Here is a 17,850-nt window from a genome sequence, read left to right on the forward strand (position 1 = left end):
TTCTTGTTTGTCTTGGCTTAATGTCAGATGCGTAATGTAAAGATCGACAACCCTTTAACACCGTGACATACTTACCAATTGGAGATTCGCCAAGATATTGATTTCAATTGTATACAACCGAATCTTTCGTGTCTGTAAAAAGCATGCTCTCCTTTGCGTTTCGTTCTATTAATTAACGAATAGATATATCTCGAATTTTTCGAGAGCGTAGTCAATATTCGAGTAATAATAATTCCGAAAGCTTTAATGAATGAGAAAAATAAAAGAAAGAAAGAAAGAAAAAAAAAGAAAAAGAAAAAGAAAAAATAGAAAATAAAAAATAAAACAAGACATACGAAATATAGGTCAACATTTGACTCGAGTTTCGACGATAAATTTAATAAATTCTTTTGTCTCGTTTTTGTCAATTATTATATGAATAAGAGTCTCTTTTTTTTTTAATCTTTTTTTATTCTAGTTAATAATTAATAAAATCTACCAGTGACAATCGAACGTAACTTCTCCAAGAAAAAACTCGTGTATGTAAGTGTATAATTTAAAAACGTTTCGTATCATTGTTCTCGAGCAAACAATTTCTTTCTCTTTTTCTAAAGCTCTAAGAAATGCATGGAAATTAACGAATGAAAAGATTTCAAAGGTATTCTCTTTCTACGAAGGTTCCACTTGAGATCTACGGGAAAGCCTTCTCTCATTCTGGTTACCTCGTAACGACACGAAAAAATCTACATTAACCGAATCCTTCTCTGAGTACTGCTTGACCTCAAAGCGGATTTTAATGTTTGAAGGAGGTCACTAGCCTCCCTACTTTACTTACTGTCTGTTATATATATATATATATATATATATATATATATATATATATATATACCTGTTAGAAGCAAGTTACTTATTAGCCGTTCCTATAATTTACAACATATCGATTGTAACAACCACATTTTTTTTCTTTTTTTAATAATTTTCCTCTAACTGTCGAAGCGTAACGTCCATTAATGATATAAATCTCTTAATCATACGTTTAGAACAAAAATTTCTAATCGCTCGTGGTGCATTTCTTCTTAGCTCATTTTTCTATACACGCACGTGTATCTGTATGATATTCTGGAATAATGTAATTTTCGTTACATTGGCCTTTAAAAGTTAATTATAAATCGTTGGAAATATTACGAGGGAATAAATTGAAAATATCAAAGTTCGAAAAGATTAAAAAGTTGATCCACGATGTGACACGTACATATGTATGTGTGTATGTGTGGCTTTTCATTTTGAGTAGATAACGAATATAGTTCACTTTGAAAACGTGGATATAAAATGACTTCCATCGTAAGTGGATTGTGTGATAAAGACCGTTTTTATGCGAATTGTAAGAGAATAATTTTTTATAATTCATGGACCATAGCACGTACTAACACGAAGAAATATGAGAAGATAAAGGACATGGCTCATAAATGATGATCGTTCTGCCTTGTAGGCCGTAGTAGGCGGTTTTTCACTTTAGCTTGTTAAAAAAAAAAGAACAAAAAAATAGTTGGTACTCGGTTAAAGTGGAAACGTTCTGTTTCTGAACGCATTGACGAGACAAAACTTTTCTTTCTTCTTTTTTTCTTTTTTCCCATTTTTTCTGATACACGATACCAATACCACCTACTCCGTAAGTAAAAATATTAGCCGTTTATTAGACGTTTTGTATGTTTTTACACGTCAATGTGATTTTTTCTTTCTTTTTTGTGAAAGTATCAGAGAGAAAACATGTGTAAGTACGTACACGTGGATAAAGAAGAGAATTTTTTTTCTCGGGATAATGTCAAAAATTATTATTTACGAGCGAATAACTTTTTTCAAAACGAATAAAATCCTCCACAATCGTAAAGAGATTTATAGAAATAAATATCTCTTGTATTAAGAGTATAATAAACGATAGTGATTTTTCATTGTATTTAAAAAGAACTTTTTATCGCATTCTCTTATAAAGACATAATACATATATATATATATATATATACTTTTATCTTTATATATTCTTTCTTTTTTCCTTTTGATATTATTTAAGTAAGTTTTATCGTCGTAATAGAATTTGAAAAGAAGTAGACATTATATCTTTAAGAAAAGAAATACATATATAAAATTTATATATAATTTACATAAGTAGCTATCCATGTATTTACATACATATTTCAGTTCTTTTGAATTCTTCAACTCAGACCCCAACTTTTTTTTCGGACTTTTGCGTGTCGTCGGGTAACACGCCCTAGAACGATTTGCTGAAATACATTTTAGCCATCCCCTAATACACTTCGTCTCCTCATACTCATATATCCACAACTTTTTCAAGGCTTCTTCTCCTTTTTCCGGAACGTTTAGGATCGTCGTAGACGACCTCGCCATTAATTTCCTCCTCCATTCGTTCGGTACGAAAGCATCGTGGCGCCGTATGTTCACGCGAACAACGTAGCCAGCATGTTCTATGACATAAGAAGCATGTACATTTTAAACGTATCTATTTAAAATGTACACAGTGTGATTTCCTTAAGACAGTATTCAACTTTTAGTTATTATGTCTTCTATTTATTTTGATATATAAAAGAAAAGGGAAGAAAAAAGAGAGAAACAGCAAAAATACGTGAGAGTAAATCAAGTAAATTTTTGTTCTTACTTTTTCCTGTCGATTCTACTAAACAATTTACGAAATAGTATACGTTTTTAATCATCAAACACGTTTTCAGATATTTTAAAAATACTCAACATTGTTCAGCATCTATTTGTAAATTGCACGTTTCCCGAATTAGAGATCTTATCAAAGGAACACATTATATAGAAGTTCTCTTGCTAACGCGTGATGCACGTAGTGCACTATCTCTCTCATGTACTTTGCGTTTGCGTTTCACTAAAGGGAATGAGGATGGTTTATTGATCGACAGAAGCAACGCAGGAAATGGTTCTGCGTTCCATACATTGTGATCGGCGGGAACGAGAGAGTATTTACCGTTAAACCTTCCTTTTTTTCTTTTTTCATCCGACCCTCGATCGACCTCTTTCCTTTATCTTACCCTCTTTTCTTTCTTTTTTCTTCTATTTTTCTTTTATCTTTCATACACACTCTCATTTCTTCTTTACTGCTCGTTTGATTTTTTTTCTGTATTTTTTTTTATTTCTCTTTCTATTTCTCTCTCTCTCTTTTTAATTTTCTTCTTCTTCTTCTTCTTCTTTGCTATCATCGTCATCGTTTTACGAATAATCGCACAATCGATCGTTTTATTTATCGTTGATCATTTAGCCGTTCCTTCTTTTCAAATTCATCGTCAAAATTATGTTTGCGTCATTACGTAAGTTATCGAGAAAACTGAGACTCTCCTCCATCTCCTCCTCCTCCTCCTCCTCCTCCTCCTCTTTCTCCTCCTCCTTCTCCTCCTTCTCCTCCTCCTCCTCCTCCTCCGCTTCTTCCTCCATCTCCTTTTCCTCTTTTTCCTCTTCTTTCTCCTCATCCTCACTTTTTAACTTCATCGTTTTAATACGCCCTCTTTCTTATTCTTCTTTGCGTAGCGTCTACTCTTTTTTCTCTCTCTTTTTTTCTCTTTCTTCCTCGAGTCGACGCAATTCGATTATATTCACGGAATCTAATATGAAGACAAAAGACGGAGTTAATGCACGGCGGAAGTGACTTTACCCTTTTATCGAATAAACGGCAAATCCTTTGAATTGTTACTGCACATAAAGTAGTATTGAAAAAAGTGTATACATAACGACGGGGATAAGGAAAAGATGTTTCATTTAATTGAAATGTAATTAGAAAAAAAAGAAAAATTATCGAACAAGCCTCTACGATTAAAATGATTTCGAAATTTTTAAAAATCCATAGAGATTTGTCTAAGTTTTCAAAATTTTTATGGAAATTAATATAACGAGCAAGCGTTTCAATAGGATAATTTTCGTGTGAACAAATAAATCCTTTTCCGATACCAAAACTATATTTTCCAATCACGAAACAATTATCAATGTGGGTATAACAACGTTAGCGTTTGTCGCTCGATGATATTTAATTAATGTATTTTTCTAAAATATTATTTAGAATATACAATTCGGATATATAATTAATTATACTATTTTATTAAATATTTTCTAACGGAATATGCTTAAATGAAATATTAAAATTTATAAATACAGTATATTTATGTTTCGAACGTTGTCGTAGAATTATAACATGATAGGAACTCAAGTATTTTCGATAAAACAGTTGAATAATAATTCATAGAAACGAGTGTAAGATTTCAAATTATTATGTGAATCCAAAAGTGAATACGAATTTACGAGGCTCGCTTCTTCCTCTCTCTCTCTCTCTCTCTCTCTCTCTCTCTCTTTCTGTTTCTTTTTAGCTTTCTCTCACTCAATTCTAACTTTAGCTTAGGAATTTCATCGTTATTTTGTAGTGAAAAATTCATGAAGAAGATTCCTTGATACAGGATGAAACTCTAGTAGTAAAGAAGTAATTAACTCCGGCAAAGAACTATAGTACTTTTCTTATAACTTTAATTCGTTTTATCTTCGTATTTTAGATATTTTTCTAATTGAAATTTTATAATTTCTTAAAACAACGTAATATATATATATATATATATGTTAATATCTATACTTATTTTCTTTTTTTTGTAATCGGATCTACGTAATATCTCTCCTAATACCTCTCTCTCTCTCTCTCTTTCTTTTTCTGTCTGTTTGTCTGTCTCTCTCTTTTACTCATACTATTTGCAAGTTTTCTATGTGCTCATTATGAAAGCAATTTGAAGATAAAGATTTACATTTCAAACAAGGCGTTGATTTTCTTCTCAAGCAACAATGATGAAGATTTGTCGAGTAAAACAAGATGAGGGGGTAGTAATTTTGACTTTTACAGAGAAATACAAAATTACAAAGTCGAACGAACATATGTTGTTTGTAAAATGTAGTGGATATTGTTTTTCAAACAATCTTCATATAATTAATATTATCCTTGATTTCACACTTTTTCCTTGAACCTTATCAAACAGTTAAATTTGTTTCATTCGATATATCTACCTATGTACCACAAATACCACAAAAGTCAAACCTATACCTTGAAATATCGTTAATTAATGACAGTTAATTAATTAGTGGGTAAATTCATATCCATCTACTAGCAATAGATATCAATTTCGTAATTATCGAGTATGCTTCTATAAGTCTGAATAATCTTTAGTCGTTTAGGTCATGCTTTACAAAAATTAATGTGCGAGAGTTGCTATACTAACGCGAGATTATATATTTTTATATTCGATCGATCAGAGTTGTAGATATAATTGGGTATAAAATTACACGTAGCCGAAGCTAGCCAACACATTTGAAGTTATCTATAATATTATCTATAAAAGGCAATGTAAAGTGGTCAATATTGTTCACCTTTAACTTTTCATTCGATTTCTCTCTTTTTCTCTCTCTTACTCTCTCTCTCTCTCTCTCTTTCTTTCATTTTTTTATTTTTTCTCTATTTCTTTTTTTCTTTTTTTTCTATTTTTTTTAAGCAAAAATATTCTCTGAGGAAGTCAAGCTTGACCGATATCGCACGTGACACATTACTTTATTTCTAGTACGTAATATCACTGTGAGACACACCTTGCGAGGCACGCCATTGACTTTAAAGTAGGTTTTATCGCAAGTTCCAAGTTTCCGACGGGACATGACCTGTTTACAAAGTACGAAGCATTCCGATAAATTGCAAATCTTCTCTTTTCCAACCTCCTACCTTTCAACGAAAATCATCGAACGAATTGAGTTACGACATTCGTTCTTTCTCCTTCGTAAATCCACGGTACTTTTCGATTTTTATATCGCACGAGTATCCACGAGTATGTACCATATTGCCGAGTATACGGAAAGAAACTTTCGTAAATTTGTGAAGAGTATGTATACATCGACGTACTCGAGGAAGAAAGTTTAATAAATCGATTTGGTTTTTACCTTGATTTCCATCGATTCATGACGAGTATAGATATCTTATATGAAGGAAGTTCTTGAAATCTATCAAATCAAGAGCAGACTTTCTGTCGAATCAACTAAACTCCGAACGAATTTGATGATATTATATTTTGATGAGATGTTCGAAAGATATTTGACATTTTCTTTTATTCAAAAAGAAAAACAAGAAGAAAAGAAAAGAAAAATAGGAAAGAAAAGAAAAGAAAAGATAAGAAAAGAAAGAAGATAAAAGATACCTTCAAGTCTTACGACATTTGTCATATTTTCATCAGAAATGATAATAAACGATACACTTATGAGATCCGTCATTTGAAGCTAGTGTTCAATTAGTCGCCATGGTGATGAAGAGAAAAAAGGATAGGGGGCCGCATAAGAGAGATTCATTAATACTTGAGTACGAAAGGGCAATGAAAAGAAAAAAAATCTTAAATAGGACAAAATTTTTGTTTCTTGAGAATATACGGATATACGGATGATTACTGAGAATATTTTTTATATATATTTTCAAAGGGAATAATGGAATACAAAGATACTTTCCTTCATTTCTTCCTATACATAAGTATCCCTTATTATTTTTCCTTTAGTTTCTCTCTCTTATTATGATTTCTTGTTAGATTCTTTTCTCCAGCTGGGCAATTCTCACGTTTTCAAGGGAGTGTGGAAAAAGAGAGAAATAGAAATAGAGAGAGAGAGAGAGAGAGAGAGAGAGAGAGAGAGAGAGAGAGAGAGAGAGAAAGAGAGAGAGAGAGAGAGAATACCTACGAAGAAGCCTTCGGAGATTCAAGGACATCGAGACTGAGCCTCCCTCTTGGTAACAACGACACTCTAGCGAATGAAAAATATGCCGGACGCGTCACTCCATCGCAGTGCATCCTGTAACCTCGTGAACGAACCCTATAGCCCTTAGATTCACTAAACTTTCCAAATCACGTGAGGTTAGAGTGTGAAAATGTGTTGTGTGTGTGTGTGTGTGTGTACATCTGTTGAAAGAAAGAGAAAGAGAGAGAAAGAGAGAGTAAATAAAAACATCGATGAAAACCTTTGTTTCGATAATAATTGTTCGAATTATTGAACTGCAAAAAATTCATAAATTTCTTTGTGAAAAAAGAAAGAGAGAGAGAGAAAGAGAGAAAGAGAATGTCTGAGAGTGAAAGAGATAGAGCGAGAGATTGATTCAAAAAGAGAAAGAGAGCGAGAGAGAGAGAGAGAGAGAGAGAGAGAGAGAGAGAGAGAGAAGAGTCATAGAGAATTGTAGAAGTTGACTGAGCAAGGGTTGTATTTCCGGTGTTGCAGGATGCACGCGGTTGGATTGCACTCGGCGCTGGCCATCAAGCGTCAGAGAAAGCGTCGGGACGAGCAACGTCGTGCTCGCGAGCGCCGTTATAGCGCTCAATCGGGTGAGAGCGGACTGACATCGCCGAGAGCGTCTACCGGTTCCCTGGACCATCATCCGAGGCATCACAAGGGAGGACACCCTAATCGTGCTGCAGGACAAGGCATGCTGGACACAAAGGTGGTTACTTCGATTGGGATGCTCCATATAGGAGTGGTCTTTTTGGTGTTGGGTGCATTTTTACTGATGAGCGGTCTTCTACCTGGTGACTTGGCTCACTGGAGTAGCAAGGGCTCTGGTGGTTGGTGGAACGAGCTGGTTGCTGTTGGTCTCTTTGCCATCTTCGTCGGCATCTTCCTGATCATTCTAAATCGCGTAATCGCTAGGAAGGAAGAGAACGATCTCGAGGAATACGTTCAAAGACAATTGACCAGGTCCAGATCTGGACATAGATTAGAAAGAGATGTCGAAACTGGTGGGCTCACCACCAGACACGCCAGAAGAGTCAAGCAAATGCAACAAATACCGTCCGTCGGATCGATCACGACTCAAGATGAAAAGAACTCGGAAAATTCACCCCCGAGAAGCCCGCCGCCAGCTTACTCGCCACCCCCTGTTATCAACGGCGATAATCAAAACATACAGTCGGCCCTCTTCCTCGAACAAATCACCGAAGAAGAAATCATCAGCGACCGAGTCGAGACATCTACGACCAATAGTCTCAGTCCTGGTTCACCTAGCGAAACGAGAGAACTCCTACAAAATCCACGATATTCCAAGCAAAACGGAAATCCACAACAGGCTCATCGACCTCTCTACGTCTCTAGAATTTAGATGTCGAATACCCTCTTATTTCGTTTCAATCGTTGTCCTTCAATTTTCACGGGGAGAATGAAACTTCTTTACGCGAATAAAATGCGAATCGTTTCTTCAGGGTTAAAACCCTCAAACGTTTTCCCGTTTCAAGCGTCGATAAAATAGATTTTTCGTTCTCGAAGAAAAATCGTATATGTCGTTGGCGCGAATCTCCTCCATTGCAAAACTTGTTATCTGTTCATACGTTTCTTAAGAAATCTTCTCCATCTATCTATCATGCTCGGCATATCTTGGAAAATTTCAAAGAGCTAACATAATTTTCGTATTCTCTTTCGAAGAGAGTTTCAAAGATAATATTTGGTGAAAGGAACCAATGCTTTATCCTCTTCGATGCAACATTTCTCTGCCCTGATTCAAGAACGTTCGATTTGTCTTTGTTGAAATTTTTTATCGAATCTTCTTATTCAACAAAGAAAATACCATATTTTCGAGCATTCCTAACTAAAGGATACGAACTTAGAAATTATTATCAAATTGAACGATTATACGAACTTCCACGATTGGTTTGCAATTTAGACAGGGGTCTATGAAAGTTTGTAAATTCACTTTCGACGATCCTTTGCGATGATCGTATAAACGTCATGCCTTGCGTGACATTGATATCAATTTCCATCAACGAGTAGAAGGTATACTCTTGTCAAATTAAGTTCAGTATTACTCCAGGAGTTTGAAATTTCTGCTTCGAATCGGATAGGCTCGTTGTATCGATTTAACCCTTTAACCACGAAGAGCATACGCGTAGATATACGTCAATCGAATTATGTCCCACGCAGCATGTTATCCATAATATTATCCGTTATTACGTTAGTTTGGATTTACGAAGGACGTGTCCATAGAAACGTAAAATTGATTAGGAATGTTTCGAATACGTAATCGCGGATTTAAAGTAAAAAATTTAATTTAGTTAAATTTATTTAATAGAAGATATACGAATGAAGACTAGACCGTTATTGTTACATTTTTCTTATTTATATATTTAACGAGTACTTTCGACTTACTTTTTACTACCACACACTGCCCGTTCGCATTTCTATTACATTCAAAGTGAAGTTTATTAGTAACCTTGTGAAATTCATTAATACCCTCAGCGACACTTACGCGATTAAAGCGATCAAGAATTCCAACTTGTATTAAATTTTAAATAGATTCGTTTTACCGAGAATATGTATTTCTTTCGTGTTAGAAATCATTCACGATCGTATCAAGGGATTTTAAAGAAAAATAGCACATAAGTGTGGATCTTCGTAAGTAAAGATAATACCTATGCTAAAAATAATACACTATAATCGTGGAAGTTCATTGCGTTTAATTTTATTTGCTATGAGTATTATTTTCAAAAGACTATTAATAATTTTAACATTCCTTTTGCGATTACAATCGTTGTTTTTACACTTTGTCTATATATTTTCTAATCGGAGAAAATATATATTCGTTTAATGTCGATCATCGATTTTCAAACGTTTATTTCGAATCACGAAGAAACGTGAAAGTGCAGCGATATAACAATCATATACGTTTGATATCAATTTTTCATATCATCGTTAAATCCTTAATCAGATCGACATCATAAACGGATGAAGCGGTAAAATCTTTGTTTTTTTTGCACGAAGTTTGTAAATACTCGGAAGATGTTAAAAAACATGAAAGTCTTTTATACGTCAAGATAAATAAGAGACACGACCGATAGAAGAAATTTCCTTACGTAAATATAGCCATTATAATTTTATTTGTTTTAATTTATTTTAATTACTCTCATGGACATTCGATGGTTTTATGATGTCAATACATCTCATAATATCTAACATTCCGTAAACTAATTGAATAGTTCATTAAACTTAAAACATTCCATGTTTAAATTATTTCATGAATTAAATTCCGTGAATTAAATTATTTCAATAAATAGGAACAATGAATTGTTTTAATGCATGTACTATTGAATCTTTTGAAAAAGCGTTCGAGATTTCTTTAGAAAGCTCCTCGCAAATTTTGCTTCTATTATAGTTCTTTGGGAAAGAATGAAGAAGATTCACTGTTTTCTTCTCGATATTTATTTGCAGGTTTGTTTGAGCAATATATATATATATATATATATATATATATATATATATATATAAATCGTGTTTCAAGTTAATCGAAAGTGAGAAAATCGTTTAAATCCTACGAGCTGATCTTTGGATCGCATATATCGCCTACGATAAATAGAAATCGTATTTTCGTCCAAATAAAGCCTTCGAAGAGGCTTTATATCTTTTTCAATGTGAATCGATGTTTAAGCCGTGAAATGAAGATAAATAGAGATGTGCGAATGTAAAATTGAAGAAAAATTTTAAAGAAACGAAAACTAAGCATGTGTGTCTCTGTCGTACGAAATAATATATGTAATTTTAAGAAATCGAACGAGGTACGATAAAAAAAAAACCTCGTGGCAAATATTTAGAAATAAATATGATCGGATCTACATAGAGTTTTTTCGAGGATGACAAGACTCGTCGAATTTACTTACGAACTTGACAGCCAACGTCGATATTACGAGAAAAGAGAATGGAATGTTTTATTAAAAATGATGGAAAGAGTGAGTGAGAGTGAAAGAGAGAGAGAGAGAGAGAGAGAGAGAGAGAGAGAGAGAAGTGATAAAGTAAAGAATTTTCTCATAAATATGCAAAATAGATGAAGTAAAAAAAAAAAGAAGAAGAGGAAGAAAAAAACAGAAAATAATAATAAAAAAAGAATAAAATAAAATAAAATAAAATAAAAAGTAAAAAAGATAAGAAAAACCGGAGAAAACGAATTCAAGGACCAAGATAAATTAATCCGAAACGAATGTTAGAGATAAAGAGCACGAGGAAAGGAAAATAGAGAAGAAACGAGATCGAAAGAAGAAATAAACAAATGAAATGATCGATTTTGAGAATTTTTAGCAAGCGGCATATCGGATTTCGCGTGTTCATTGAATGGATTGTTTCAATCGTAAAAGAAACGAATAGATTTTTGGCGACACAGGCGACGGGAGAAAGAGATACATATGAACTATTATTATTAATCGTAATTCTAACGTATTATCAACGCGAACATACTCATTATCTATAAACATTTAATTCGTCGAACGTCGGGACGAAACTTTTTTTTTTCTATAAGTGGATCAAAATGGCCGACGTATCGATTATCAGATCCGATCTCGACGTTCGATCGGTATCAATCATAGCGCTTGCATTAATTTCGTTTTTAAGAAAATAGATGAAGATTTAAAAAAAAGAACATTTGATCGATGTCTATCTGTAAGTCGATCGAATGGATGTTCTGACCACCTTAGGGACTTCCATGAAACAGAAAAAAAAGAAAAGGTAAAGAATTCTTTAGGAATTGTAGATTATTTCTACTTGATAGATCGATTAAAATAAAATTAGAGAAAGAACGAGAGAGAAAAAGAGAGAGAGAGAGAGAAAGAAAAAGAGAGAAAAGAGGATTTTTCTCTTCCTCGCTTCATCGATCGATCGGGATTTCCATTGAGAGTTTATTTCTATGTCAGAAACGTAATAAACTCCTGCTAACTTCGGTTCGATGTCAATATCTTCGATAAAGAATGAGAGAAAAGAAAAAGAATTGATATTCAAATCGAAGAATTTCTCGCATGAATGTCCCTTCGGAGTGACGTGACGTGAATCTATGGGGTTGTTCTATCGTCTCGTCATCATAATTATCTCATAGAACATCCCCGATGTCCAGTGACTGATAGTGCGCGTTAATTTTAAGGTAGACGATAATTTTAATATGCTATATTCCATTTTATATAATACCTCGAATGTTTACGTATATTACGCTAGTCGTAGATTTAAAAGATAAAAGGAGAGTTGACCTTCGAAAACGATCCGATTTGCACAGACCAAACGAGGTTAAATTTCCTATTCTTCTTTCTTTTTCTCTCTTTTCTTCTTTTTTTTGTTTATCTTCGGAATTTAAAGATTTCGTCGTTGTTTCAAATACGACGATACCATCCAAGAAAATCAAATTATTTTCTTGTTTCTCTTTACCACTAATCCTCGGATCGTCTTCTAACGTCTTAGGTAAGAATATTGCCACGCTCGGGCGCTACCATTCTGTGATCCAATGAAAAAATAAGATAAAATAAAAAATAAAAAAAAAATTAATTGAACTCGCAACGCAAAGAAGCGAAGGAAGGAGAAGAGAATGGAAGGGAAGGGAAAAGTAATAAGAGTAATAATTAAAAAAAAAAAATCATAACACGAAAAGAAAAAAAAAACAAGGGCAGAGAGACGAATGAAAAATGGAATGTTCTTTCGAAAAATCTTACTCTGTAAATATATATATATATATATACATATATATATATTATATTATATTACATTATATTATATTATATTATATTATATTATATTATATTATTATATACACCTGTACCTTTTTTAATTGAGACACTCTTATACATTTATTAGAGATTAAGGTGTCTCCACTTTTTGCATTCCTGCGCAATTCCAATTTTTGTACGCTCTTGCAAAGACCGATGGGGAAATATTATTACATGTAATCGTAAAGGAAATCGAAAAGAGTGGGAGAATGTATGTATGTCCGATAGAAAAAAGAACGTGAAAGAGAAAAGGAAAGAAAGAGAGAGAAACAGAATGAAAGAAAAAGAGAGATGGATGCATTTGTTATGATCATACAATTGAGTGAAAGTGCCTTTCACGATGTTTCGTATTCTTTGTAGCTTTTCGACGTCAATGGGAAAGCACTTTGTCTTGTTTATTATCTTTATTCTTAGTTATTATCTTTCGTACTTTGATATATCATATAAAAAAAAAAGACAAAAAGAAACAGAAAAATCTATTAACAAGAGATTTAATAAAAAGAAACGTGTAAAACAATGTCTCTTCAGCTTAAATTTTACGAGAAACTTGCTAATGTATGTATATATATATATATATATATATATATATATATATATATATATTATATACATATGTATGTAAATACAAATATATATATAGTAAGTATATATATATATATCTGGTAAGTTTTAATGCTCTGTTTATAATTTTTCTCTTTTTATTTTGTCAACATAATTAAGAGATACTTCTCGCATTCCCAGGACCGAAAGCCTGACATAGTTAAACTAATTTGAAAGAACTTAATTTTAAACGGTGCATAATACTTCTTTACTTCGCTCAAACTTGTGAATTGTTTAAAGATAAGAGAAACAGAAGAAAATTGAAAGGAAACAAGAAAAAACAAGAAATAGGAAAGAAATGGTATCGTCGTTTATCTATACTATACTTCTTCCCCTTCGATTAAAATCGTGCTCTAATTCTATACAAGTTGACAAACTTTTTTATCATTGTACATTATAAAAGAGAGTGATTTTTTAAATGCATGAAAAATACTGTGTATATACATAGATACATACATACATACACACACATATACATACATACAGACAGATGTACCTACGTACGTCCATACATACATGCATACAGACATACATACATACATATATATATATATATATACACACATTTATTTTTTAGATTGTTGCGTAATTCCTATCATATTCCACGGGCTTACGTCAGAATTCTCTCGTCAAAAAGATGTAAATTTGTTTACCTTCAGAATCAATGAGAAATGAGCTGCCCGTTACAGTTGCAGATAACAATGATCGATTATATTTATTTCTGTTTCTCTCTCTCTCTCTCTCCCTCTCTCTCTCTCTCTTTCTCTGTTTAATATTATATCAAGGATAGAAATGATGCAACAATCTAATATATTCTTCCATGATTGGCAAATATGTCTGTATCTTCTTTTCTCTTTATGATCGGTATATCTACCGATTCGTCGATCCGAGGTGCAGTTCTATTCAAAAAATAAGTGGTACAATTTATTTATTACCACGTAGCTGTTAACTTCGATTTAACGAAGAAAGAAAGGAAAAAAAGAAAAAGAAAAAGAAATAGAAAAACGAACAAAAAAAAGAAGAAAAGAAGAAAAAAACAAAAACAAAAAGTAAAGAGAGCAGAGAGGAGAACATAATTTTAAAGTGCGAAGCTTCGCGGCTTTTAAAATCGATCTTAAAAAATGTTATGAATGATCGAAAAAAAAAAAGAAAACGAAAATGGCATTTCTTTGTAATAACAAGTTGTCGTGAAAACTTATATACCGGAGACACGATAATCCATTTCTTTCTTTTTTTGAATGAGAGAATTTAGATCGGACATATCTAAATACACATATTTAAGTACATAGATTGTTCGATCGTCGAGATATATGAGCGTGAGTATGAGTGTGTATACGTGTGTTTGTGCGTCTGTGTATGCCTGTATGCTTGTGTTTGTGATCTGTTTTGAAACGAAGGGAAAAAGGTGTAAAGGCTTAGTGTTAAGGCCAAGTTTTCGATTTAACGAGAAACTTAGAACGAAGAAAGGAAAAAAAGAAGGTACCCTAGATTATATTTAGAAGTTTAAATATTACACACAGCCGATTACGATATACGTCTTGTCTAAGAGACTAATACGTTATTATTCCAACGTTACGCTCTTCTATTCGAGTTATTAGAAGGTATCAGAACCATCGCGTAGGATAAATCGATCGACGTCACGTGCCGTTGACCTCGAGAGTTCATGTAGTTACATACGTAGCTACGTACTACATACATATGTACATACGTGCTACTTGAAGCATCAGAGTCACACGGTAACGTGCAATGATCGTCTCGTCCGATCCGATTACATTCAGAAAGGATTTATATCACGCGAGTTTCTAATTTAATCGAGGATGGTACAAACGTTTGATTGAGAATTGCCAAGGATGATTTGAAATGATGTACTTGAACAATCATCGATCGTTATGATCATTATAAATATTTTTTCAAGGACATTTCTTTGTAAAAAAAAAAGAAAAAACAGTACAGATTCTTCAATTTCTTGGTCACCAGATCTCTCTTATTAGTTTTTCTTTCCTTTTTATTTCCTTCGTTCTTTTTTTTTTTTTAAATACCCATTTAAAGAAGTTTCGTAGGTTTTGTTTATCTAAAATAAAAGAATAGATTTTTCTTTTTTTATATTTTATTATACACATAGTTAGAAGATCTTAGAAGGAGTCTCGGGAACTCTTAGAAGCGTATACACCATGCTTTGAGAATCATTGACGTAGAAAGAGAGCTTTTTCCGTAGATAAGAAAAAAAGGAACAAGGAAAAAGATTTTTCAAAGACTATGAATTCTTTTCCTCCATGCATTTGGTCCATAACGATCTATCGATCCTCGAAGAAATTGAGGAAATAGATCTTTCTCTCTGTCTCTTTCTATCTCTTTCTTCGTGTATGCACCCTTTTGTCTCTCCTCGTTGTCCCGAGGCGAACCGGCGAAAGGCGATTCTTCGAAAATTAAGGACAATGTTTCCGAGCCGTTTGCGACGATGCTTGCGAGGGGAAAAAATAATATAAAAATAACAAGCCCGCGTTTGGGAAGTTGGTCGATGAAGAGAAGAGTATCGGTATATACACATATAATCGTTCGATGAGACGTTTCTTCGTTGGTTCAACGAGGAAGGAGAACTTTTTTTATTTTTCTCTTGTTCTTTTTTTGGATTTCTAAGTTGTTCGTCGACGAACATAATGAATTTACGTGATCGTTAGTAAAAGTCCGATAACGAGCGAAAAGGAAAAAAAGAAAAACGAATTACGAAAAAAAGTAGTTTAAAGCAGACGTGTCAAACTTATTTTATTTCTTCGATCGATTATGCTAATTAAATCATAGTCGTGCGTTGCCAAGAGTTTCTTAGATCCATTTCAATTCTCTTCGCAAATTCTTTTCTTTTTATTCTTTTTTCTTTTTTTTTTTTTTTAATTCAACTTATTTCCATGCGTCAAAAATTGAATCAGTAGAATATCTTTTTACGCTTTACAATATCTTTATAATTTCTTTAACGCAATGAGAAAATTTGTTTGACATGTACTTCTTTAAATAAAAAAATACGTATGTACCTTCTTCGAGTGTTACCGATCAACATGAGAAAAATCAATCGAGTGATTTCGTTTTTCGTAGCTTTAAGAATATTAATATCGTAGCGAGAAACGACGAAGTGATCGCATGAAAAATGATAAGATAAAAAAAAAAGAAAAGAAGAAAAAAAAAGAAAAAGAGAAGAAAGCGAGAAAATCGAGGGCCGATAAGCGAGCCGTAAAAATCGTAATCATTCTCATAGTTACTAAAATATTATCACATCACTATTTGCAATTTACTGCTACCTACAATTATTACTATACGATTAGCAACTAATAAGCTTTCTTATGCCATTTCTCTATTGTACCACTTATACATTTGACGCACGACTTTTTCGAGAATAAATCTTTATGAAACGCTCCATTCTTTTGTAATTTGGTTGTTCTTTCTCTCGAATCGCGAGATATATACATTTTCCTTTTTTTCCTTTTATGGAAAATCGATCCATATTTCGAATTGACAAAACACGGAATATCTCGAATATCTTCTAACAGAACAACGTGACACCTGTTTTTTTTTACGATTGTATATATCAACTTTCTTTATGTTCGATGTGTACTATGACACTCGAGTCACGAACGAGCTTCTCTCGAATACTCTTACTTTCCTCAAGAGTGTAAAGTCTAATGATAAAACGATTTAAAGGGCACACTTGTATCGTATGACAAAATATTCCTGATTTTCGTTTAATTTTACAATATATCAAGTTTATAATGAAAATTACGATGTATTAAGAATTATATTTCTTTTTGTTTATATTTTTCTTCCTTTTTCTTTTCCAAATCAATATTTAATGTTTTTATCTTAGATAAATCTTTTTAAAAGAAATTATGAACTTCCTGCCGAACGCGTTAAAATTTCTTATTAACTGTATCAGCCGTTCCATAAACTCAACGTTATGCCTTCAGGATATAATTTCAAACATTAAATTGTCCCGAGGCTTAGCGCCCGGCTAATTGTTGTTTACGCGATAGACCAATAAGCTTCAATTCGATATACCCTCTCAATTACCTCTTCCATATACCCCTCGACTTCATCTCCCTCTTGTTATCTCTCTCTCTTTTTCTCTTTCCTTCTTTTTATCTCTCTCTCTCTCTCTCTCTCTATCTATCTATCTATGTATCTATCTCTTCCTCTCTACTTTTATCTATCTCTCCTGTCTCTTGATACATCCCAAAAGCGACTATGCTAATAAAGCCTCCGTGACGTACTTGATCGAACGCAAAGAAATGGAATTATATTTGAAATCTAGAACGAACTAAGTGAATTACACTTTGGATGAACGATTAAAGTCTTCTTTACGTTGACGTTATCCGTGTCAGGTTGGCTATTTCGAGCGTTGTAACGTACTCGAAACTGTCTTTTAACTATACCGATCGAAAGTGCATTGAAATTATCAAAGTGAATGCTCCTGAAGTAGGATCAACGAGATTTCTTCTAATGTCTCTGAGAAAAAAAGAAACGATAAGAGTTTCGTTTGATGCTTGTTTGTACTATCGGGAAGGTTAATCCAATAAAAAAAGAAAAGAAATGAGGAAAAAAGAAAAACAAAATCAGTGACAAAAATAAAAAAAAGAAAACAGGGTCAACGATTTATCTCTCTCAAAGTTCTAATTGCAATTTCCTCCAGCTTTTATCGATAATACGAGGC

At 32.9% G+C, this 17,850-nt stretch overlaps 1 protein-coding gene and 1 long non-coding RNA gene across 3 annotated transcripts in view; both read left to right on the forward strand.

Moving 5' to 3' along the window:
* Nucleotides 1–17,850, forward strand: part of LOC127071237 (uncharacterized) — a 220,056-nt gene that overhangs the window by 118,495 nt on the left and 83,711 nt on the right. The gene's annotated exons all lie outside the window — the stretch shown is intronic.
* The window catches only part of LOC127071175 (putative uncharacterized protein DDB_G0288537), a 42,023-nt gene that overhangs the window by 11,916 nt on the left and 12,257 nt on the right, over nt 1–17,850 (forward strand). Inside the window, exon 2 of one of the 2 annotated variants that reach the window (XM_051010125.1) lies at nt 7,276–16,573. The exons of the other annotated variant lie outside the window; for it this stretch is intronic. Coding sequence (XP_050866082.1) covers nt 7,277–8,149 — 873 coding nt within the window. The 5' untranslated portion in view covers nt 7,276 and the 3' untranslated portion in view covers nt 8,150–16,573. Of the gene's footprint in view, nt 1–7,275; nt 16,574–17,850 lie in introns of those variants that run through there. 2 annotated transcript variants of the gene reach the window in all.

The sequence above is a fragment of the Vespula vulgaris genome, chromosome 1 (assembly GCF_905475345.1).
Source record: "Vespula vulgaris chromosome 1, iyVesVulg1.1, whole genome shotgun sequence".
Lineage (NCBI taxonomy): Eukaryota > Metazoa > Arthropoda > Insecta > Hymenoptera > Vespidae > Vespula > Vespula vulgaris.